Source organism: Malaclemys terrapin, chromosome 7 (assembly GCF_027887155.1).
Source record: "Malaclemys terrapin pileata isolate rMalTer1 chromosome 7, rMalTer1.hap1, whole genome shotgun sequence".
NCBI lineage: Eukaryota > Metazoa > Chordata > Testudines > Emydidae > Malaclemys > Malaclemys terrapin.
The window spans coordinates 109,653,259-109,678,659 of NC_071511.1; the positions used below are offsets into that span (position 1 = coordinate 109,653,259).

Genomic DNA, 25,401 nt, shown 5'->3' on the forward strand with positions numbered 1-25,401 from the left:
AACAGTGGGCATCCTTAGTGTTACTGCTGGAGAGAGGAGACTGGGGTGTGAATTGCTGAGTTTCTCAGCCTTGTACCCATCATTTCTAGGCAGAGGGGGCAAAGGTGCAATTGCTTACCAAAAAAGAGTGAGGAAGGAAGGAAAGTGGGAGTGAGAATTCATGAATTCTTTATCTACTTGCAGAGGGACAGCAACAGGATCTTAAAAAAGGACACAGCTCTTCATTCCCCTCAGGCCTCTTCCTCTTCCAGTGCCAATAGTGCACTTTGGGCATATTCTTCTACTCCTTCTATCCTTGCGTCTGATGAAGTGGGCATTCACCCACGAAAGCTTATGCTCCAATACTTCTGTTAGTCTTAAAGGTGCCACAAGTCCCTCTGTTGCTTTTTACAGATTCAGACTAACACGGCTACCCCTCTGATACTCTTCTACTCCTGACAGTACTAATGCTGGTCACTGATGTGATTCCAAATCCAATCCAATGCATGCGCAGTTATATTGCTACTAACGTTTTTAGTCCAATAATTTATTTTGCTCATTTTCTAAGCTCTTAATCTCTTCTGGGAAGGAAGCAAAAAACGTGCTCAGTAGAGGACAGAATGTAATCAGGTCTGGCTGGCCAGAGGCGGGGCCTGTGGGGTATATGATCTTCGGAGTCCCTCCTGATGCTTCTGTCTGTGAAGAAGTGGCAGGGGAAGGTTCTCTGCAGGTGTCCTGGTCCAATCTGATAGCAGAACTGCACGGTCCAAAGGAGGGAATGCAGGCATTGTTGTCACTGTTGTGGTCAAGAGTTGTGAAGATCTGGGTGCACCAGGTGGGTTACTCGCTCTCCCTGTACCCTGTGGCATGCTGGCAGCACAACTCCTGTAGCATGGTGCCTCCTGCCCAGTTGGAGGAGGGATGGTCACTTGCAGTGGGGCCTCCTGCCCTTTCTGGAAGGGGTGTGTGTGTGTCCCCTATTAGAATAACTATTGTTGTTAAACATTTGTATTGCACTAGAGCTGAGAGGCCCTAAAAGAAGTCCAGGTCCTAGGGTGCTAGGCACTGTATGTACACAGAATGGGAGACAGTCCCTACGGGAAAAAGCTGATACAATCTAAACTACCCAAGGATAGGCTAGAGGAAATAGCACACTGAAGCACAGAGCGAGCAATGTCATACAGCAAACCTGAGACTGGAACCTCAGGTCTCCCGAACCCCAGTCCAGGGTCTGAATCACAAAATCATCCTTCCACTCCGGAAGAAAGTGGCAGGTCTCCCATATACAACGTTGCTCTGACACTCACGGGTTTACTCTACCGCGCTGGGGAAATAGGAATTTCACGCGTGCTCCCAGCATTACGGTAAGAGGAGAACGGAGGCGCTACAGCTAGGATACAAGTATAATCCCAGCATTACGGTAAGGGGAGGGGCTGGTCTCGCGGGAGCTGGGCGCGAGTTCTCGTGAGATCTCGGTGCAGGCCACGGACGGAGAGCCAAGCAGGCGCGAGGGAGTCGGCTGCGGCGGGTGAGTGTGAGAGGCCCGGGCTGCGCCCCAGGGCGGTAGCTGGACTGGGCGTCCCTGTGCAGCACGGGGCCCTTCTTCCCACAGACACCCCCGACACTGACCCCCCCGCCCGGGCATCAGCACAGGGCCCCGAACCCCATCCCCCGGGGCACGGGGCTTGCCCCGCTCCGGCCGGAGCCCCGGCCCGGGGGGCGGGGCTTTGGAGCTACGGCCCGGGGGGCGGGGCTTTGGAGCTACGGCCCGGGGGGCGGGGCCCTGGAGCGCTGGCCCGGGGGGCGGCCCCTCTTAGGCCCGGGGCCCGATTCGGGGGAATCGGCCTGAAGCCGGCCCTGGGTGTTGCACAGTCTGTTTAGATCCGTCTGTTGTCTCTTTATAGTTAAACTGTCAGCTCCTGGGGGCAGGATCTTTCTGTAGGGCACTTAGCAGTAGAGGATCAGGGTCAGTAACACAACTGTATTACTGTGCTATGAACAAGGTGGGGAAGTGCTCTGCTGCAGGTTGCACAGGCTGTGTCACCACACTGTGTGTTGAACACTGTAACGCATAAGGAACGGTGGCAAACCTGTAGGCAGTAGCGTAGCTGGGGGGGAGCAGGGGGAGCAGCCGACTCCCTGGGTGCTCCGGGGTTGGAGCACCTCGGCAGCTCCCAGCCCCAGCTGACCTCCGCCTCCTCCCCTGAATGCGCCCCCCCGCTCTGCTTCTCCGCCCCTCCCCCCGGCTTCCCATGAATCAGCTGTTCACGCGGGAAGCCTGGGAGGGCTGAGAAGCAAGCTGCGGCTTTGTGCTCAGGCGGAGGCGAGCTGGGGCGGGGAGTGGTTCCCCTGTGCGCCCCCTGGGTTACCTGCTGCAGCACGGGCGGGCTTCCTCGTGCCCCAGCTCACCTCCGCTCCGTCTCCACCACCCCTGAGCGCGCTGCTGCTCCCCCCTCCCTCCCAGGCTTGCTGTGTGAAAGCCTGGGAGGGTGTAGGGGAGGAGGTGGGGCTGGGGATTTGATCTTAGAACCTGGCTACACCACTCCTTGCAGGAGCACTAAGGCTGGGCTAGGAAGCTTCCTTTGCCCGCCTGCCTGGTGCAGCAGATTTCCACCCATCATTGTGCATGAAGCGTGACCCCTACAGTTAATTTCCAGGTTTTAAAGCGAGATGAGGTGAGGGGGGGAATGTAAAACAACGACAACAGTGAGGTACCCCGTGTCTCTGCGGCGCTCAGGGCAGCATCAGGAGCCCGCTGAGCAGAAACACTGCTGGCTGAGCGCTGTGTGCCTCCCACACGCCAGGGGGCGCTGCAGATACTGAGTGACAGAGGCAGTAGAGGACGCCGCCGGCGCTACACATACCCCGTGGACGAGTTGCTTCCTCTCTGCTCTCCCCACCCCTATCGACTTCACACTTTGGCCCTTGCGGTTGCCGTCGTAAGATTTCTAACAACGCATGATGCTCACGGCGCCAGTAGCACGCGGGGTTCAGTGCGTGGAGGGGGTCAGCCGAGGTGGTGGCGGCGTTTCTCGGGCCCGGTGGAGGGGGAGGGTTTGAGGAGGTGTTTGCCCCTGAGGGGGGATGGGGCAGGGCCTGAGCCTGAAGGAGGCCGGGGGAGTGGGGAACGTGTAGGGTCGCTTATGCTCTCCTTCTGTCCCACCCACAGGGGGAGGCCCCGAGGCGGTGATGTCTGAAGATGCTGGAAGCGGCAGCAACTCCCTGCAGGGCAGGGGCCTGGACTCAGGTTGCCGCCAGCCTTTCGCATCCACTTCTCGCAACGGGGCCGTGCCCGAGCACCAGCAGCGCAGGCTGGTGGGTGGCCAAGGCCGTCAGCGCCCCCTGGAGGCTGCGAACGAAGGGGGCGACGGGGAGGAAGAGGAGTCGGAAGAGGAGCCCGGGCAGGGCAGCGAGAGAGCCGAGTCCAATGGGAACCACACGGACAGGAGGATGCTCCGGCACCAATATCGTCAGCTCATCAACAGAGTACAGCGTAAGCCTGGGGATCGCACCTGCCATGGGGGCAGGGAGGGTGATCTGTGTTCATACCGTGTGGTCCTGGGCAGTTACTGGTGCTCCTAGGTGCTAGGGTAATACAAATAGTAACAACAACGAGGAGTCCTTATGGCACCTTAGAGACTAACACATTTATTTGGGCATAAGCTTCTGTGGGCTAAAACCCACTTCATCAGAGTGGAGTGGAAAACACAATAGAGAGGTGTAAATACACCGCATGTGAAAAGATGGGAATTGCCTTACCAAGGGGGGGGGACAGTGCTAAGGAGCCAATTCAATTAAGGTAGAAGTGGGGTATTCTCAACAGTTGACAAGAAGGGAGAATAGCCCACTTCCATATTAATCGAATTGGCTCGTTAGCACTGACCCCCCCACACTTGGTAAGGCAACTCACACTGCATGTGAAAAGATGAATTTAAACCTCCCTACTGTATTTTCCATTCCATGCATCTGATGAAGTGGGTTTTAGCCCACAGAAGCTTATGCCCAAATAAATGTGTTAGTCTCTAAGGTGCCATAAGGACACCTCGTTGTTGTTACTATTTGTATTACCCTCATTGTTTTCGCTCATACAGGCTACCACGGCTACCACTCTGAAACCTGTCACAAATAGTAACAACAACAATAATCGTGTTGGGGACTCCCTGCAGCAGCCAGAGACTTAGCCCTGCCACAGAGGTGCAAGTGTCTTTGTCATGCTTGCTGCAGCTGCAGGAGACTGCTCCACTTAGGACAAACAGCCTGTGCCCTACCCACTGGGAGGCGCATAGAGCTAGGGCTGAAGCTGATGGGGGTCTTGGGACGATAGACTAACTTCACAGCAAAATTCTTCCTCTACAGAGGGAAAATACTTTACCAAATTCCTTAAAGGATTGTCTCTCCTCCTGAATTGAATGAGTGAGAATTGCCAGTTGGGCATTAGTGCCAAATTTTTCAGTTGTGGGCACCTAAGGAAGTGGTTTGACCTTCATAGGTGCTGGATAACCAGACTAATCTGTTGCAGGAGTTGAGTCTTTGACATTTCTGAACCTTAGGCGCCTAATTTAGGTACAGTAACTCCTCACTTAAAGTCGTCCCGGTTAACTTGTTTCATTGTTATGTTGTTGCTGATCAATTAGGGAACGTGCTTGTTTAAAGTTGTGCAATGCTCCCTTCTAAAGTTGTTTGGCAGCTGCCTGCTTTGTCCACTGCTTGCAGGAAGAGCAGCCCATTGCAGCTAGCTGGTGGGGGCTTGTAACCATGGTGGACAGGCAGCCACCTATCAGCTCCCCTAAGTTCCCTGTGCTGCAGCCGCCCAGCAGGCTATCAATTGCAGGCAGTTCATCTGTTGCTCCTCCCCCCCCCCCCCACTGCCATGTGCTGCTCCGCCCTTTGCCTTGGAGCTGCTCCCAGAGACTCCTGCTTGCTGTGCGGGGGGAGGGGGGGAAGGGAGGGGGTAATGTCAGGGTGTCCCACTCCCCCCTGCTCCTACATCCTGCTTATAGAGCAGGGAGGGGATGGAGAGAGACATAGAGAGCTTGGGGCAGCAGCTGCTGTCTCAACTTCCTGATCCACTTAAAACAGAGGTTCCCAACATGGTGCCTGTGGGTGGCGAGGCGCCCGCCAGGGCATCTATGTGTGCCCGTGTACTGGCCGGCGGACAAGCATCCGCCGAAAAGCGGCGTCATCATTTTTCAGCGGCATTTCGGAGGGGACGCCTCTTGACGTTGTCGCTTCTCGGCGGCATTTCAGCGGATGATTGTCCGTTGGCCCTGGTCCTCGGTAGCTCGTCGTCCGGCTCCCGCCAACCGGAAAAGGTTGGGGACCACTGACTTAAAAAGACAATGCACTTAAGAGTGGGTCAGCTTACTTAAAGGGGCAGTGTGCATTTCTCTCTCTCCCCTACACACAAGGTGTGTGTCAGTCTCTGTCTGCTATGCTGTCTCCCCTCCCTCATGTTCGTGCTGCCTTGTAGTCAGGCACTGCCTTGTAGCAGTGCTGTCCCATTGACCCTATTCTTCTGATTTGTAAGAGTGCTTGACTGCTAAGTCATCAATAACAATTCCAGCAGCACCTGGTGTATATATATTATATATTTTTTTTCTGTTTTTGTTTGTTTGTTTGTTTCCTCCCCCCTTCCCCTGGAAATCTTCCATCTCCTTCTGACTTCCTTAACTTTCATGTTTTTTTTTAAGAGATTGCAACTCAGTTTTAGAATAACTCAGCTAGTGTGTGTTTTTAATAATACAATTCTCAAGAAAAACAGCAGTGGTTTGGAAAAGTGTATCAAGAGCTGGATGCATGTGCTCAAACCACTTGAACACTATGATGCTGTGAGTAGTCATATAGAATCAGGCATTCAGATATTCCCATTGCGTCTGTGTTTATTAATCTAAATAAATGTAGATTTTTGCTTTAACCTAGTGATGTCTAGAAATGAAACAACCTGTATTATTATTATTTGTATTATCATATAGTGTTTAGAAGCCTTAGTCATAGACCTTGACCCCATTGTGCTATACAACCTTGCATGTTTTTGTGGAGGTCCTTAATTGGTGATATTTAAATGCATAAGACAAATGACATATGGCATACCTCTCATGAGCTCTGGTAACTACTTGGACGTAGAACAGGAAATTTAAATTGGATTGATCAGCAAATGACATACAGGATTAAGATCTATTTCTTAATTTTGGAGATTTTAAAAATGTCCACATGCCAGAAATATACTGTAGTTGGTTTGTAATCACTTCAGAGCTTGTGGGGGAAATCCTAGCCTTTTAATTTCTCTGAGTCTCATTCTATATATGGGAACTCTTTTTTGAAACATTAATTTTACAGTATTGAAATAGTCCCACTATCTGCAGTGATAAGTGCTACTGTTTTGATCTGCAAATATTTACATGCGTAGCAGTAAATGTGAGTAGTCCCATTGATTTCACTGGGACTACCCACATGCTTAAAGTTAAGTATGGTCATAAATGTTTGTAGGATCAGGGCCTACATAAATGCTCACTGTAAAAGGTACTATAAACAGATTTGGAGTATTTTGAATTTGGTGAGGTTTAGTGTCAGGCACTGTTAGCTACTTATGGTTAAGGTTATAAGTGTTTATTTTTTGATGCGTACATGTTTAATTTAATATTTCACTTATTTGTTGTTTTTTTTTCCCAGAGAATCGTGAGGATATGCTGAGTTCAAAAAGCAATAGTTTGACAGATGCACTACAAGAAGCCAATAAATTGTTCAGTGGAGGTAAGGTTAATCCCACAGTCTATTTCAGAAATTTTTGCTTTGAACCTCAAAGCTAATGAAGTGATGCTCAGAATAAAAAAATGTTAGTCCCTCACTACACTAAAAAAAAAAAAAAAAAAAAAAAAAAAAGGGGGGGGGGGGGGCAACAAACAAAACAGCCAGGAAGGTCCTATTTAATAAACTTAGGTTTATAGTTTAAAAATACAACTGTTTACTTATGCTTCTGTATCTTGGCTCTGCAGTGTAACAGGAGTGAAAAAATAGTGTAAAAACTAATGTCATTTAAGTAAATAGATTCAGTATACTATATTTGGAGAGAGCAAACATATTGAGGAAGAAAATTTAATTTTACTTTAAGGATGGCTTGACGGTGTTTCATACTTCCTGTTGGCAGTGATTGGCAAATATTTTCTTTTTAGAGCAGTCAGCTATCTCTGTACAATAAAAGGAATTGTTTGATCTTCAGAAATTGACTTACAAAGCACATTAGCTCTGATTTTATTGTTAGTGTAGTGTATACTTTGACATTTAGACAATTGTATATTGATAACATAAAACTTTCTTTTTCCATAAGTTTCCCAGGCAAGGGAGGCTGCCCTGGATGCCCAGTTCCTTGTTTTGGCATCAAATCTAGGAAAGGAGAAAGCAAATGAGTTACACTCTGAAATGACAGTATTTGACTCGCCAGCATTTGCTGAAGATTTAGTAAGTTAAGAACTGCTGACTTGTTAAAATGTGGCTTGAGATTGCCATGTATGTAATAGAAGGGGAAAATAAAGGGGTTTGAAGATTTCAGGAGAAACACTGCTGTTGCATTAAAACTTTGCATAATTTCTATGAGGGTTCTTTAACTTTTTTGCATGTAGTATAGACGTTTATCCTAACTTTCTGCTCAATCTACAGTAATTGCTTTAAAGAATACATTTAGAATCTCCAGTTTTAATAAAGGAAATGTATCTATACAAATTTAGACTTCAGATGTTACAGGATCAGAGTCTAACTTCATCAAATGATATTTCACAGCAGTTAATTGAATGAGGTTCTTTACAATAGTGTATTTAGTAAAGAAAATAAATCTGCTGTTTTGGTTTTGAAAAGCTATACCTCTAATACTTTCAAAACAGCAATGTTTGCTGTTTTTTCCTCCTATTACATTCGCTTATTTCTATTTTAACCAAAGCTGTGATTTTCAGTGGAACTTCAGTATCTGAATCTTTTGGGTATTTTTGAAGATCTCATGTTTTATTTCTTGATACTCTGGCTGAAAAGTGCCAGTTTGCCCGGACATTGGAGCAAAAGCCAATTTCATCTTCTTATAAGCTGTTACAGTAGCCTAATGAGGAGTTGCAACTTTTTGTCAAAGGTGTAGTTTTGTTGTACAAGAGAATTAGGTTCCATTGCTTATTATTGTCTAAAGGGGGAAGAGGCATGTGATGGTTATACAGTACCTGAAATGTGTTCAGTTGTCCCAAAAATGTGATATGTTCAGAAATTGTGCTTTTAATTGCATTGTAAAGTTAAGAAACAGTAACTTCCACACTTGCTGGCAGCATAGAGGTCATGGATTGTATGAAGGCAGAGGCTAAACTGTACTCTCATTGTTAGATATAGCTATGCAAAGACAAGTTTAACAGGCACTGGGCAACGGAAGAAAGCTTGCAAATGAATAGAGGACTTGCGTTGTCATTTTACAACCATTCATAAGCATTCATTTAGGGTTACCATATTTCAACAATCAAAAAAGAGGACACGGGGTGCCGCCCCCGCCCCCTCCCATTTCCCACCTCCCTCAGAATCCTCCTACCCCCTACCTGTCCCCCCCCCCCCCACCCTAACTGCCCCCAGGACCCCACCCCCTATCTAAGTCTCCCCGTTCCCTGTCCCTTGCCTGCTCCAACCGCTCTCTACACCCCCTTCTCCTGACAGCCCCCTCAGAACCCCGACCAATCTAACCCCCGTTCCCTGTCCCTTGCCTGCCCCCCACCACCAGGCAGAGGGAGAGCTGCGGGCTCCACGTACAGCCAAACAAATAAGGTTCTGCTCTGCGGGGGAGGAGGGAGTGGGGAAGGGGGAGGGACTCTGGCTGCTAGAGGCCCCAGTGGCTGCGAGCGGCTTTCAATCAGGCACAGCCGTCCAGTCAGCCACACCGCACTCTCCATGAGGGGAAGGGGGAACTCCCGGACATTTCTACCTTATTAGAAATTCTCTCCCCAGACGGCCATTTAAAGCTAAAATAGCCAGACATGTCCGGGGAAACCCGGACGGATGGTAACCCTAATTCATTTCCATAGATATTTAGTTTATGGGTAAAAATACAGGTGTCTGAAGTTATAATTGGCAACTGAACCGCTAGAGAACATATGATCAGTAAGATAGAAGATAACACAGCATCACTCTTTGCTGCTATGCAGGAGAACGCTTCAATTTCTGTCCTCTGAAATGCAGGAAGTTGTCATGTTGAAGACAGCCGTGGGGCAACGTCTCTTTAAACAGCCTCCTGCTGGCCAGTCTAAAAAAGAGAATTGATAACTGCCTTAGGTGGCATTGTTTTCAGTGAAACTACTCACAAACTGGTGCATAACTTTGTCTAAATCTTATCAGAATCGGGGCTACAGGTCCCAGTTCTGCAATAAGCTCTGTTCAGGCAGATGCCTACATCCACGTAGATGTCTGACTTCAGTGTGGCTCCCATAGGGCTGAATGGGCTACCTATGTAGAACTTGTTGCAGGATTGAGGCCTAAAAATTATACAGTGGAGGTGTGGGTAGTCAAATGAGAAACTATAATTAAGAGAAACTGCTATGTTTCAAGAAGGAACATATCAGTTTCTTTTTTTGTGATAAAATCATTAAGATGTCGGACCAAGACATTCTTTCCTATTATAGTTAGTGAATTATTGTATAACCTGTAAAATGTGGATTTTTGTCCTTTGTGGTACAATTTGGGAAGAAATATCTAAATATTTGAATTTTTGTTTCAGTAGCAATTGACAGTGTTTGATTCTTTCTTTAGGTAATTCATGTTTCTATATATTCACTTTAACTTATGTCTGTGTGGTGTTTTTTTTTTCTCTAATTGGAAGAAAAGTAAGCAATTCTTGCAGTATTCAAGTAGGGTATACATTATAATGCAATATCTTAGAAATAAGCATCCATTGACTTTGCTTTGTGAAATTTAGATGCAATATCTTTTCCCCCCCTTCAACAGCTAACATTTATGGGCCTAAATCGTCTAGAAGGAGAAGAAAATGATAGCGATGATGAGAGCATTGCTAATGGATTTTTACCTAATAATGCCTGGCATAAACTGGGAGCAGAAGCAGAAAGATATTTCAGAAGATCTCCTTCTTTTCACTACATGTAAGCATATTCAAGGAAAATGATAATATATGCTGAAGTGCAACATGGCCTAGTTAATTAGCTCTCAGAAGGACTGACCCTTAGATTATCAATTTTTAGGTAGTACACTGTATTTGAGAGAAGAGATTAACTTGGGAGTCTGGCTACAGTCCATAGCAGAGCTCTCTCCTGGCATGGCAGTCAGGTCACTGCACCCTCAGTTGTGCCCTTCTCCCACCTAGATAAACTCATGTTCTCCCAGGCATTTCAAATAACATTCTCCTTTTCGGAGTCTGGTTTATGAAGTAGTAACACAAAATGAACATAAAACCATTTTTTCACTCTTCTGAGGCAAACAGATCTTCCACTGGACAGGAAGGTCTCATAATTTCCTTTACCTATTCTTTTCTGCCCTACAGTGCCATCCTCTGCAAACATTCCTTCTTCCCTTTTTGTAATATTTTGCATTTTCCTCATCTGGGAGGCACAGCCAAGGCATAGGAGAGTTCTCCTCTCCTCCTTAGGGCTTCCCCAGGTCCTGTAAAGCACATCGTGGGATTTGCTCCGGACCTCCGACCTGATTGTGTGTCTATCCTGATCTGTCTCCCTGAGCACCATGTAATCCTCTGCAGGATTTTGTAGTTTGAGAGCCTCCCAGTACTTCCTGCTTTCCCAGCTCCTTCCTAGGAAGCAATCTGAATCCTGGCAATCATTCCCACACCTGCTGTACTGCAGGAGAGTCTTCCTGCTCCCTGCAGGTCTTCCTCTGTGTGAACAGGCACTTTTATGAGGTGCTGCCTCTAGGCTGCTGTCAAATGATCCTTGGTTATCTGACTCAGGCCCAGAAGCTCAGCGTTAACTTCAGATAGTCCCAGCTCACCCTGTGATAGATCCCAATTTCCCTGTATACATGAAAAAAATCAGTTTGGTCATCCTGTCCCTGCTAATGCAGTTTTCCCCCTCCCACAAGTCTAATTTCAGCTCTGATAAAAGGCTGAAGTATTTGAAGTCCTCAACCAGCTATACAATTTGCACTACAAGTAACTGTTGCAAGTGGTTGTAGAGATGATCATATGGTCTAACACACTGGGATAGTAATAAAAGATGAATGGTATGTTAGGAAGACTAGTAGCTAGTTTACCATTTTAAAACATAAAATATCTGAGATTACAAGTACCAACAAAGTGCTGAAGGTAATTTTATTCTAATGTTATACTGGAAATGATCGAAGATATTGAATGGAAGAAAGTCTAACTTTGATTTCTTTGTAAATAGTTGAGTATGGACCTTTAGCTATACCCTCTTTTATATAAGTTTAGGTTTCCTATGGCAAAGTGTGAATATTGAGAAAGTACTGGATTTTTGGTATCTATTGAAGTGCCCTATATTAGAACCCATGTTTAAAAAAATTAGAAGATCTAAATCCATTTTTCAGTCCATTGAACATACAATACCCTATCCTGAGTTTTATTTCAAAATGAGAAGTTATTAACATGTTCATAGCTACAGGCCTATAATTGTAGAAATTAAACAAATGATCAGAGAAAAAATATAAAATTGGAGTATTTTCAGAAAAAGAAGCATGGAATACCCCAAAAACTCAGTTTAAAGATATACTCTGTGTTACTACTTAATATAAAGTCATGTCTCTATGACAAATAGATTTTAATTTATAGTACTAAAAAAAACTTGGAACAAAATAATGTATTTAACAGTGCATTGATTTATGGTGTTGCAAAGCTGATTGCAAATCGTAACTCATAGAACCATTAGTGGTGGCAGTTTATAGGAATCATAGTACATATTAGAAGCTTCATGTTTAGTTTTAGCATTATTTTCTATCTTAACCCAGCAAACTGCTCAATATATTCTCTAGTCTAGTGCATACTTTAAAGTAGTTTTCATACATTCATGCTACTTTTCTATTTGGATTAGGTTGGGATCTTTCAAGGCTGATCCTCCTGTACCGAGGCAACGGATTGAGAGGCAGAAAAGGAAAGCAGGAACAGAAGAAAAAAGGGCAATGCCTGCTCAGGTTTGTAAAGTAATATTTGCAATAATCATTTTTGACAGCACAGCTATCCTAAGTCACTTTTTTTTAGTTTGTGAATTATCTATGTTTTCTCTGCCGCTATGGCTTCATTTAAAATGCTACAGTGGCACAGCTGCAGTGGTCAGGATTCTCCCGTTTCTGTAGTTAATCCACCTCCCTGAGAGGTGGCAGCTAGGTTGATGGAAGAATCGTCTAAACTACATCTCTCAGGGTTGTGGATTTTTCACAACTCTGGGAGACTTAGGTGATGTGGTTGAAGTAGGAGATGATCAGGATTTTACGGAAGTATCTAATCTCTACTACCTGTATTTTCCGTTCAAGTTCTGCCGTAAGGGTCCATGTCTCGCACGCATACAGAAAAATGGAGATGACCAATGCAGGCAGTAGTTTCAGTTTGGATTCCAGGGAGATGTTCTTATTCCTCCAGATTGGCTTCAGCTTTGCCACTGCTGCTTTAGTATACCCCTCTTTATTATAAATAAGACATCTGTAAAATCACATTACCTCATTCGTCTCTTGCTAGGAGTAATTTCAAGTCTGTCATGACTTTTCTTAAGTAAATGTAGGAGCTTTATATCAATATAGGTCAAAGAAAACCTTAAGCAACTGTCCATTTCAGTAATAACAAGCCCCCTCCTGCCCATTAAACTGATTTTTAAAGTTTTAGAAGTTTATGCACCAGCAGAATCCTCCCAATTCCTCAACTAGGAAAAACAAATGGGCCTTACAATAAGTCCCGGAAATTGATAAAACTGGAACTCTTGAGATGGATTGGAAGACGGGAGGAGTACGTTTCCAAAGCACCTGCTAACTGTCTCCTTTCTTGAATAAGTGAGCTACAGTTCAGGTGCCACTGTGCGTAGCAAAGAGAGAAAGGTAGTCTTTCAGATAAATAGGTTCCAGGCATTTGACATAGTCAACTGTTACGCATATTGTGTTCAGTGACAGTAGCCTTTTATTACTCTGTCTTCTGTTTTTTTTATAGCCAACTGCAACAATTCAGAGCTGATGTTTTCTTTCTGCCTAGTACTAAAACTTGTCACTAAAAGAATGATTTAAAAAAAAAAAGTAGAAAAATGTTTTTCTGTATAATGTTGGTTTACAGCAGGATAGATGCATGATTCTTGATTTTTTTTTTTTTCTCTTCTCCAGTTGAAGAAAATGGAGGAATCTCATCAGGAAGCCACAGAAAAAGAAGTAGAGAGGATCTTGGGATTGTTACAGACCTATTTTAAAGACGACCGTAAGTATGCCTCCAATTTAGCTAAAATTTGCACTAACGGAGGTTTGTAATATGCTACATTGATTACACTTTGGAAGCTAGGGAATGATACTCTGCTACTACATTAGTAACTAATGAGGTCTAGCATCCCAGTGTGTCCTTCTTTGCTGGGGAGGAGATTTGGCTTGTAGACTTAAAACTCTGGGCACCTTCTAAATTCTGTCTTTTTGCGGTCTCCACATTGATTGTACTGTATTTATGGCTTTCTGCAGTTGCAGCATTTAGCCCGTGGAGCTATTGTTTCTGTCTGCAGACTCAGAAAGACATGGTTTCACATTTGGAACAATAAGGACTAGAAACTTGATATTTTTAAATGTAAGCTTGGGTTCTGCTGAAACTGATGGAGGTCACTAAAGAAATGCAGGTATGGTATATGGCAGTGAACCAGTTCAACTAATCTCTTGACTCTAGTCAAAAATACGGTATTAGAAAGGTTCTTCTAGTCTTTTTTTTATTTTTATTTTTAAACAAGGAGATGATAGTTGGCTCCTGTCAGTTAACTTTGTACAATATCGTAAGTTACGACAAATGATGCAAACTGTTGAGACCTCATCCACAATTTGTTTTTTGAGGGGACATTAGTTAGGTCTCTACTTGAATTTCAGCCAGTATCACTTATGAGATTTTGGATGTGTTGAGAACTTTTTTTTTTTCTATGACTTGTTATTGCCTTGGCTAGCAAAGGCCAGTGGGGGAAAAACTGAATCCTTCACTGATGGCATCTGACAGTCCCTCTGTTAAGGGAATACAAAATTCCAGTTGGCCTTAAGGAAGAGTGTTTTGGGGGCCTGTGTTCTAGAAACCAGCCCTTGGTGTTGAGAGTCTATTCATTATCAAACTGCATTTGATCTTTTATTTTTGGTTAAGATTATTATTATTTGGATTGTTATGATGTGATCGTTTTTACAGCATATGGATTTCTTTGACTTATTTGATCTTTGCCAATCTGAGTTCTGACCTGGAGAAGGCAAGACTGCAACTTGTGCTGCTGGTCGATGATTTTCTCATAACATCGTCAACATAACTTTTATCCATCTTTATCAGTTGCCTTTGTTAGTGTTGATCTTGAGGTGGTGGTAACTCTCATTCAGACAGGAGCGGGAGTAGACAAGTCTACCTTTCAGTGGCTTCATTCTTTCCCTTCTGAGATCCCAGAGAGTAGTTTCATGCAGTTTGCTCTTCTGCCCCAAAGATTATTTTGTGTGGTTCTGCAGGATTCTACTTGGTCACATTTCCTGTTAGATGTGTACATGTAGCAAGGAAATATGTGGTGTCTGAATATGATAATGACACCCAGTTTTCTGTCTACGTTTTGTCTGATCCAAAGGGCATACTTGAGCATGTGTTTCTGGCAAGCTAAAAATTTGGGCATGGATGATGGGAAGCTAGCTGAAACTGAGTTTGCATAAGGTAGAGATGAAGATGGTAGACCACTGAATCAACCAGAGGATATAGCAAAGATTATTTGCCTCTTTGAAGGTTGTCACTCAAATTCACTTTTTAAGAATTGTCTGATTCCCAACTGCATTTAGATGATGTAAATAACTAGGGCTGCATTTTCCAATCTGTCTGGTCAGGAGGTTGCGACCTTTTATGATTTATACAGACCTTTCTATTGTGATACATGCCTTTGTCACCTCAACATTAAGCTATATACTCTCCATGGGCCACATCTTTAGTTCGCTAAAACTGAAGCTAATGCTGAATGCAGCTCTTCACTTCTTAAGCAGATGTCTCGCTGCAAACGTGCAGTGACAGTACTTGGAATTTGCATTGGCTGCTTATTGGCTTCTGGCTGGAGATAAAGGTGGTGATTTGGACCTGAGAAGCCCTAAATAGCTTGGGCCCTGCCTGCCTTCACCTGAGATTGACACAGTTTGGGTAGTGAGGGCTGTTGAAGCTGGAGCTTACTTGGTATTTGAGAGGACCCTATTGGCAGGGCATTCTGAGGGCCTTTCAATTTTCCCATTAATTTTCCCATCTCGATTGGAAATAATCTGAATTTGTGGACATCTAGAACTAAGAGTAAGTCTACTGTTAGACTTAAGTGTGGTGGGGGGTGATTCCCAGCTCGAGGAGACATACTCTCATCAAGCTAGCATACTAAGAATAGTAGTATAGCCACAGTAGCATGGGAAGTGGTGTACTCAGGGTGGCCAGCTTTGCCCTGCCCATGCTACTTTGGCTACGCTATTATTTTTAGTGCACTAGCTCAATGACAGCTAGTGTGAATATGTGTACTGGAGCTGGAATCACCCCCAGCTTCCAGGATAGACCTAGTCTAAAAGCCTACCAGTTTGGAAGGTTAAGGTGGATAGGTTTGAGGGTTTTGTCAACTCAAAGGTGTGGAGTTTGTGCTTTCTGTCAAAGCAGAGATGAGGATGTTTAAATATTTGTTATGCTTGGCTATTTTTTATGCTTGGAGTAAAGGGGTGCAGGCACTTTGATCGCTGGTCTCCCATTGTTGTTTTTGTTTCTGTTATGGATCTGTGTTTTTAATTTGTCATGCATCTAGAATCAGAGAGCGGTGTGTCGGTTTTCATTTTAAATAAACAAATATACCTCTACCCCCGATATAACGCATTCGGATATAATGCGGTAAAGCAGTGCTCTGGGGGGGTGGGGCAGCGCACTTTGGCGGATCAAAGCAAGTTTGATATAATGCGGTTTCACCTATAACGCGGTAAGATTTTTTTTTTTTGGCTCCCGAGGACAACATTATATTGGGGAAGAGGTGTAGTTCTTTCTGTCACGTTCTGCAGGCCTCAAAGACTAATATTTAGGGTGGGAGGAAATCACTTAAACATTTTGCTGTTTTGGCTTCATCTCATGTCTTGCCTTGGATGCTGGGATCCCGATCAGGATGCAGAATCTACAATTTTCAGATTTGAATGGGGAAACTGATTGTTAGTTTTTTATCTTGTTGTTGTTTTAAAGTTTTTTGCATATGCAATAAATATGCTGATTGTGGACACACTTTTGCCAGTAGTATATTAATGTATTTGTATAAGAACATTTTAGTAGTATTGATCATCTATATTATATAGATATATCATCTATATATCTCCTACTAGGCTTGCAGGGAAAACATATGTTTAAAAAAAAAAGTGTACTTAGGATGCATAACTGGGAAACTTCTTTTAACAAGACTCTAGGCAGAGAGAGTTCAGAGCCTTTAATTAAATGTCTTTTGGTCTCCTACCACCCCTTTCCTTTCCTTTCCAACATATAGCCATTCCAGCAGAGCAGGGCATGTTAGCACTTCTCTTGCAGGAGTGTTCTTAATCCCTTTCAGTGTAGGGTCCCATGCAATGGCAAAGTTCTCTAGATAAGGGCAGGAAAAGGTCCATTTTAGAACAATTAATGGAAGAATGTTTCTTCCATTAATTGAATATTGGGGGTTTCCTAGCAAAAGAATACAAAGGATTCCCTCTTTCTAGAAGAATGCTATACTCCTTTGGAGTGAAAGGTTGATCAATATTTGAATTGTGATCTCCAAAAACAACAACAAAAAATTAATGAAACAATGACTATTTTAACTCCTTTATTTCATTTCAGGTGTATGTGGGGAGGTGGGACGTAGTGGGGAGAAAGGTTGTGTTTTTTTTTAAACAGCATATTACACCTATTACACTTGAAAATGTATTAAAATTGTTTCACATGAGAACAGTTAGATATATAACAATTTGCTTAAGCCCTACATCGAATATTATCTCTCTTAAATTAGCATTTACATCTCTGCTAGCTTTATGTATACCATTTGTTTTATAACCACTGTTTTCTTATGTCTATAGCCAATATACCTATTTCCTTCTTTGATTTTGTGATTGATCCAAGTTCTTTTGCACGCACTGTGGAAAACATCTTTCATGTGTCCTTCATTATAAGGGTAAGGAGTAACTTGGTCTTCAAATCTTACATGTATACTGGAATGATACAAGAAAACCAGAATATTTGTTTGTTTGTTTGTTTATTGTAATTGTAGCTGCTGTTTCCAGTTTTGGCTAGGTGGTATATTTTTGCTTCTGGGACAGGATGGTGTGGGAATACAGGTCTAACATTTGATACTCTGGAGTCCAACTCTGCCAATAAAATTTTCACAAATGCAAATCAAAGTGTTTTGAAATCTCATTCTTTTCATTAGTCTAATAGAGAAGTTTTAATAGATTTCTGATGAAAGACAATAAAGCATAGATGGATTTTACATGGTCACCAGAACCCTAAGATAAAAGTTGTGGTGGATTGATTTAAATTAAAGCTATATAAATCAGCAATCAGGATTTTTGATCTTGTTTTGCATTTATACTTTAGTTACTGTCTTAAAGGTTAATTCTCATTGGTCAGTACTTGTTGCTAACAGGAGGATACACTATAACAAATACACATCATTGCTTAAATTAAGATAGTTTAACATACATTTTTAAAATTAATTTTTACATTTATATTAGAAAATGGTGAATGATGCTTTTTTTTATTTACTGGGTTGTTTCAAGCTTCATTTGAATTAAAATCTGTTTTTAAAAAATTAAATAATATGTTTAGCACTTTTAAAAAAAATTTCTTTAGTTTTATTAATGTCTATTTTGCGTTTATAAGTATGGTTTATGCATTAAGCCTGGGACTTGTACCCAGAAACTCCTGAGATCTAATCCTTGCTCTGACACTGACTCATTGGGTGGACTTGTCCATGTGGTTTATTGTCTGCGTAGATCACCTGTGGGCCACACGCAGCCCGTCAGGGTAATCCGCTGGCGAACCGCGAGACAGTTTGTTTACATTGGCACAGCCGCCCGCAGCTCCCAGTTGCGTGACAATGGGAGCTGTGGGAAGTGGCGACCAGCCACTGGTGTAGATGCATCTGGTTGTGAAATCAGCCATTTACCACCTACAAAGGGGTTTTGAGGGTTTTTTTTAGTGTGTGTTTGTTTGTAAAGCATTTTAAAGAACTAAAACTTTGTGTAAGCACTTACATTATCTTGACTATATTTTTGTAAATTAATCCTCAATTGATCTGTGAAAGTGCTTTGCCCCTTTTGCCTAATTTCAGACATGAAGTATGGAGAACCAAGCATTATTCTTCACCTGAATGACATTGTCCAGCAAGAAATAGGAATAATGCAAATGTGGTGGTTTTTTTTTTTTTCTTTCTTTTTTCTTTTTAAGCTGCTGGTAAATATATCAAGTTACCACAGTCTCAGGACTGTGGAATATATTGGAATAGTAGTTGAATTGTTTTTAAGCTGAGTTTTAAGTGCAAAAGCCTGTAATCGCTTAAGAAGACCATATTTTCCTGCCCATGTGTTTTAATGGATTTAATTCTGTAGTTGACACATTTTTAATTCCAAATGCCCCATTTTTATATCCTTATAACTTCACTTAAGTATTTTGCTTTGGGCTGCAATACCTCAAGTTTGTTCTCTGCCTAAAGTTTCCTCTCTTGCAAAGTTTTAGCATATAATTTTATTAAAGGTTTTTTCAGTGGTTTAAAAGTATCCAATCTAGTTCTCAAATCTTTTTCAGGACTACTGTGTGTTCAGGTAACCTACTTTCTTAATTCAAGTTTGGCATGTTTGCTGAATTTGAAAAAAATACCTTTCACTGATTACAAAGAAAATTTGAAAATGAATGAATGAAAATATAGTTTTCATTATCGATTTTTAAAATGCTTGTGGTGTAATGACCAAGGGACGTGTGTCCATACTATATTCATGTTATGGTTGAGATTTTATAGATACTTGTTCAGAAGTTCAGTTATGTCTCCCTTAGCAACTGTAAATTTTGCACTCCTGTGAATATGTAGGAAGTATGTACTGTATTTGCAAGAGGCTTAGTTATTGTTGCTCTGGTAACATAACTAAGATTCTTGATGCAAGAATATATGTACATTTCCACTGATATAGCATTGCAAAGTTAGTCATATAAATAAATGAAAAATGTGTATCTGTTTAAAAGAAAATTGTCATTGTCTATTTCAGTGTTTTATATCATCAGAACAGTTGTAGTTTCTGTAATTCTAAATCAAATTGTATTGCATTCTAGGATGGCTTTGCAAGAATAAAGCTGGATCAGGACAAACTGCCAGTAATAGGTAAAATACATTTAACTTTTTAAAAGACAGACAAATTACTCAAGCACCAAAAGAGCTTGTGTATCTAGAAGGTGTATAGGTCTTTTAACCAATAGATTTAGGATTTGTAACTCAAGACCTGACCATGACCCATTGCCTTCAGTGGGCATTGCTTTTGTCCCTATGTGGTATCTGCTCTGTAGGCCTGATCACATAACCCTTACTTATTTGAGTAACTGTAGGATTGGGCCATGCATCTTTCAAAGTATTGCAAGCAAACAGAAGCACTATAACTTGCATTTGTTAAAATTAAAAAAAATAAATTAATGGAGATATCCTATCTCCTAGAACTGGAAGGGACCTTGAAAGGTAATTGAGTCCAGCCCCCTGCCTTCACTAGCAGGACCAAATACTGATTTTGCCCCAGCTCCCTAAGTGGCCCCCTCAAGGATTGAACTCACAACCCTGGGTTTAGCAGGCCACTGCTCAAGCCACTGAGCTATCCCTCCCCCCAAAATGTTAAATGAGTCCTTTAAAGATTACGTTAGTTTCAAACCAGTACTCTTACCCCCCCCCCCCCCCCCCCACACACACACGCAAAAGAAGAAAAAGGCAAGGCCCAAGAATTCATGGGCTTTGGTATACAGGCCACTGAAGTTGCTAAAAAGGTTGCTACTAACTTCAGTAGGCTGCAGATCAGGCCCTATATGAACAAAGAACATACATAAGAATGGTCATACTGGATCAGACCAAAGGTCCATTTAGCCCAGTGTCCTGTCTTCCAACAGTGGCCAATGCCAGATGCCCAAGAGGAAATGAACAGAACAGGTAATCATCAGGTGATCCATCCCCTGTTGCCCATTCCCAGATTCTGGCAAAAGAAGCTAAATTCTGGCTAAAGAAGTATCTGTCAAAAAAAAAAACAACCACCAGAAAATGGAAATCTAATCCAAGTGAACCTAATAGAAAGAAGTATAAATTATGGCAGGTAGAAAGTAAGATGAACATTAGCAGAGCAAAGAGAATTTGAAGAGAAAATAGTCTGCAAATAACAAAATTCTTAAACATAATAGACAAAGCAGGAAGTCTGCAAAAGGAAGCCTGCAAAAGCAAAGCAGGAAGCCTGGTGTGTTTTCTAGAATGCCAAGGAAAAAGAGGGCAATTGAGGATAAACTAAACAATTTTCTTTTTAGTCTTCACAGAGGGTGATGGGGGGTATATCTACCTCAGACCTTCATTTTTTAGGTAAAGTATTAGTCCTGGAACAAATTGGTAAAGAGCAGTAAGTTACATGGACCAGATAGTATTAATCCAAGAGTGCTAAAAGAATAAGAAGGAAGTTGACAGTGGCAAGCAAAAAATGCAATATCCTTAAAGTCGGCTACCGATGACTGGAGAACTGAAGGGGAGCAGATGTCATATAAAAGACAGTGGGAGTGATCCTGGGAATTACAGACCAGTGAGCCTTGCATCAATACCAGGAAAACTGATTTAAAACAAGAATTAAGAACAGAATTATAAGCACCTAGATGGTAATATTGTAGGGACAAACAAAGTGCATCACTTATAAAAGATAATTGTGTCTAATCTAAAATTTCCTGAGCACGTCATCATTCATTAGTAAAGGAGAGTTAGTTGACATGAATTGAGAAAATCCTTCCTAAGAGGATACACCTCTACCTTGATATAACGCGACCCGATATAACACGAATTCGGATATAATGCAGTAAAGCAGTGCTCCGGGGGGGTGGGGCTGGGCACTCCGGTGGATCAAAGCAAGTTCGATATAATGCGGTTTCACCTATAACGTGGTAAGATTTTTTGGCTCCCGAGGACAGCGTTTTATCAAGATAGAGGTGTACTAGGAGAACATGAGGTGTGAGGTAAAATTCTGTAATGGATTAGAAACTGAAATGTGGTAATAAATAGGTGAAGTTTTAAGATGGCAAAAGATATATATTTTGACTGAAACAGTTTGGCAGATTTCACACAAATTCACTACCAACTACCGAAGTTAAGAGAATGTCTTGGTTTTTTTGTGTAGCATCTGGTACTGATCTGTCAGACATAATTCTGGACTAGATGGGCCACTAATTTGATCTGATATGGCAATTCTGATGTTCCTGAAGGGTACTATAACAGTTGACATGCCTTTCTAACCGTATGGGTCCTGAAAATGTGGTATTTTGAACAGAGCCTTCACATGAAGAGGAAGGTAGAGAAAATGACCAGAATGCCCAAGTACGGAACCAAGCAGTCATATCTTTGAGCCATCAAGACTGGAAGGTACAATAGATGACACTGCCTTTGCTTTAGTTGAAATTTAAAGGGTCTCGGAGAGCTGTGCTATTCTATGATGTGGAATCTCAAAGTAGTGCATCTTAGCTGTGTACACATCTTGGTATCAATACATATTGATCATTAGGGACCTTGGAAAACTAGTATGTACAATCAAATAGTTTCTTCCTATATTGAGAGATGGAATGGAGACTTCATTCCAGTGCATGGGTGCCCTGTCACATTTATACTGCTTCCAATCTAAGGCTGTGCCGCTACAAACAACTTGCAATTACTGTACTACATAAAGGCCAAGTAGATATTAGAAGTAAGTCCAAATTGCTATCTGTTCCCCCTGTTACATGGTATTCAGTCATGGGGGCAGGGGGAAGGTGATGTTTCTGCTATTTATTGTATCCATAATCTGATTTAAAAGAATGTCCTACAGTGCACAAGATCAGGCTTATTTAAGTTCCTGAAGGTGGTATGAAACAATGATAGTGCTCCATATGGCGAAGTGCTAATTGTAAAAGCTGTCACATATGCACCCACTTTTCACAGGCTGGGTGTGCAGAACTTGGTGATCTGAAGTTTAATTTGACAGACCTCCAAGTGATTTTATTTTTAAATATACCTTACGCAAAAAGAGGTTTTTGGCACATGGAACTCCCATTCCTCTTCCTCCCCAAGTTGACCTAATCATTTTGGTAAGTGCTGAAATGTGAGAGCCCGGTGTATTTCTAATGCAACTAATTATTTTGTGTTTAAGTAGTCACAGTAGTGTAATAAACTTTTTTTTTTAATCTTACTTTCTCTGATCAGGACATTGTAGAAACTTTTGAAATCACAGAACCTATGATTCCCCCTCCTGGTATCAGCCAAGAAAATGAAAGTAAGTATTTGTCAGAAGACTTCTTCATAGTTCAATCCATATATTTTTTTTATGTATTTGAAAGAATTGTAGAGAAATTACTTATAATGCTTGTGTAATCCATATAATTTAATATGTTTAATGTAAATACTTGAAATTGCATATTTGTTTGGGGGTTTTCCCCCTTAAGTATACTTTAAAGACCACTTTAATTTAGGTGAGCTACTCTGGATATTGCAAAGTGTTGAATTACAATGATGGGTGCTGTAGAAAAACCTGAGTATGACTGTATTCTTTGTGGATCAAAAGTCTCTGCATATACATCTTCTAAACAGCAAAGAGTTGAAATATGTGTATTTGAACATTTGATGGCCAGCTAGTTTTTTGGTTTTCAAAACTTCATATTGATATTTTAAATGTAATGCTGTGAATGATCATGGTTTAGTTTATATAATTTTTAATTTTAAAAAGGACAGTTGATAATAAGGGATAAAATATTCTAAGGGCATCTTAAAATACATCTATGGAATTTATTTTTTAGGACTAGAATACATGAAGGAGCAATGATAAATGCAGTGCAATAAGGTTTAGATGATATTGAACTGTCTCTTAAAATGTTCTTTATTTCTTTTCTAGGTTAGGTGCCGTGAAGAAAAAATGTGTTTTAAAATATTCAAATAAGTTTTATATGTATATACTGTATGATAAAATTTATTTTTGATGAGAACACTAGTTTAAATTCGATGCTTTTTATATAACAAGCTTATTGTATCTTTTTATTTATACATGTCATTTACAGTAGTATAGGTTGTCATGATACATAAGGCATTTTCATCCTATCATGATTTTCTTTAATAAAGTCCTTCTGTAATGTTGACTGTTTTTCCAATTTTTTATACAATAAATATAGATAGGGATGGCCCAGAATACACAGTCTGCACAATGACTGCAACTTAAGTTCCATTTGTGGTTATTAGTGATTGTTATTGATACTCTGTACTTGATATGGAGGTGGGGCATACAGGAAATAGGTGGTTTAGAACTCCTTACTGGGAGCTTTAGACAAATGTTGGTGTCACAATTGAAGTGGAATGAGAATGAAATGAATATAAACACCAGGGGAAGAAACAAAAAACTTACCAGATTTTGATCTTCAATGTAGTATCAGGGGAATGTTTAGAGGCTGGTGGGTTCAGACCTGTTGCTAGTAACACTCCCTCCCCCCCCCCTTTTTTTTTTTTTGTCTTTTTAACTTCCCTGCTTTAAATAAGTTGACTTAGGTCATGCCAATAACTTAATCGGTATTTTTCTGAAGACAGAGCTTCCTTTCTTACAAGGGATATTTTTGATGAGCTTAGGGTTTTTTTCCCTCTTCCCTTCTACTTTCTGTTCTTTCCCACCCACTTATTGTTACATCTTCAGCTTTGTCTGATGCTGTTCTCCATTAGCACTCTGTTTTCTGGTGTATGATGTGCTGAAATACCTTGGGTGACGTAATAACCTCCTCTGCTAGCTTTAGGTAGTGTTGCCTCTGGTTTGAACATTTATGGGCAATTTATTGGATCATTAGGCAGATTGAACTAGGCGAGGAAGGAGTTTACTCCCATGCAGGTTGAATGCAACAATTTCTTGCTTTTAGCAGGGTGCTGCATTAAGGCCCTGATTCAGCAAGCTATCTCTATTCAGTGAGGCACTTCAGCATGTGGTAAGATCCCATTGACTGTAGTGAACTTAAGCACATACTTGAGTTATATGCTGAATTGGGGCCTAAGTTTTGAATGGATTCACTTCAGCTACTCATTATACAGTAGGTGTTCAGTGGGTTTTGATGGGCTTTACAAGAGAAAATTGCAAGTTTCTTGAAATGTTACACCTCTGGTGCAGTTTTCTGCCCCAATTTTTGTACAGATTCTTCCCTGGTTTTGGAAATCTTTCACTTTTGCCACGTGTTGTAATGCTCACTCATACTATACGCTGTTACAAAAACTGTTCTATCTGTCAGCATTTAACCTGCAACTGTAGAGTAGAGGCGAGGAGTGAGATTGATAGAGGATATTGGAAAAAGGAATTAAACACAGGGAAATAGAGTTAAATAGGATAGTGTTTCACTCACTGACATTGGGGGGGGGGGAGGAAAAGAATCAGAAGAAAAGGGAAATGAAATAAAGGTAAAAGAACAAAAGTAAGGAAGAAACAGCAGTAATCACTTTCTTCTATTGAGATTTCTGTGAAATCCTTAGAACAAGAGGTGCCTTTGGTTATTAAAAAAAAAAAAAAAAAATCACCTGAGCTCACAAGTACTGAATGTCTCAAAAGGAACTGTTACCAGCTTTGTCAGACACTGGTCTACCTTCAACTACTAGTTCCTGATAGGCCAAAGAAATTGCAAAATGCACATGGAGATTCTTTAAACTAATATCCAGTAAATAAACAGCCTTTTTCAGGGACAGGGTATGATGTACATGGGCATATTTGCATCTCACTGCCAAACTTTTCTACATGCAATTCTTATTAATCTTGTAGGTGACTCAAGAATCCAGTGCTCCATTTACCTGCTTGAAGGCCTGTCCTGTTATAAGCTACGCTGTCAGAGATGGCTCCTGGGTTGGGGTGGAATGAGATGCTCTGGTGGTGGAAAAAGGATTTGAGGCTGGGATCAGGTTTGGTTAGCTGCAAGAGAGCTGAGAAACATTGGCCTCCATGATCATGATGCCATGGTGATTATCAGCTCCTTGTTTCTCCTAATCTTTATCAGGACTTTTCGTATTGAAGCAGTGGTAGAAA

The 25,401-nt window shown here is 41.7% G+C and overlaps 1 protein-coding gene across 1 annotated transcript; it reads left to right on the forward strand.

The window, feature by feature from the left end:
• Nucleotides 1–1,449: 1,449 nt before the first annotated feature.
• On the forward strand, nt 1,450–23,494 carry NSMCE4A (NSE4 homolog A, SMC5-SMC6 complex component). Its single transcript, XM_054035970.1, has 12 exons — nt 1,450–1,507; nt 3,149–3,472; nt 6,649–6,729; nt 7,304–7,434; nt 9,937–10,088; nt 12,003–12,102; nt 13,273–13,363; nt 17,197–17,291; nt 19,442–19,490; nt 21,664–21,755; nt 22,569–22,638; nt 23,254–23,494. Exons 2-12 carry the CDS (start codon nt 3,169–3,171, stop codon nt 23,256–23,258), a joined length of 1,170 nt encoding a protein of 389 aa, XP_053891945.1. The 5' UTR covers nt 1,450–1,507; nt 3,149–3,168; the 3' UTR covers nt 23,259–23,494.
• The last annotated feature ends 1,907 nt before the right edge of the window (nt 23,495–25,401 follow it).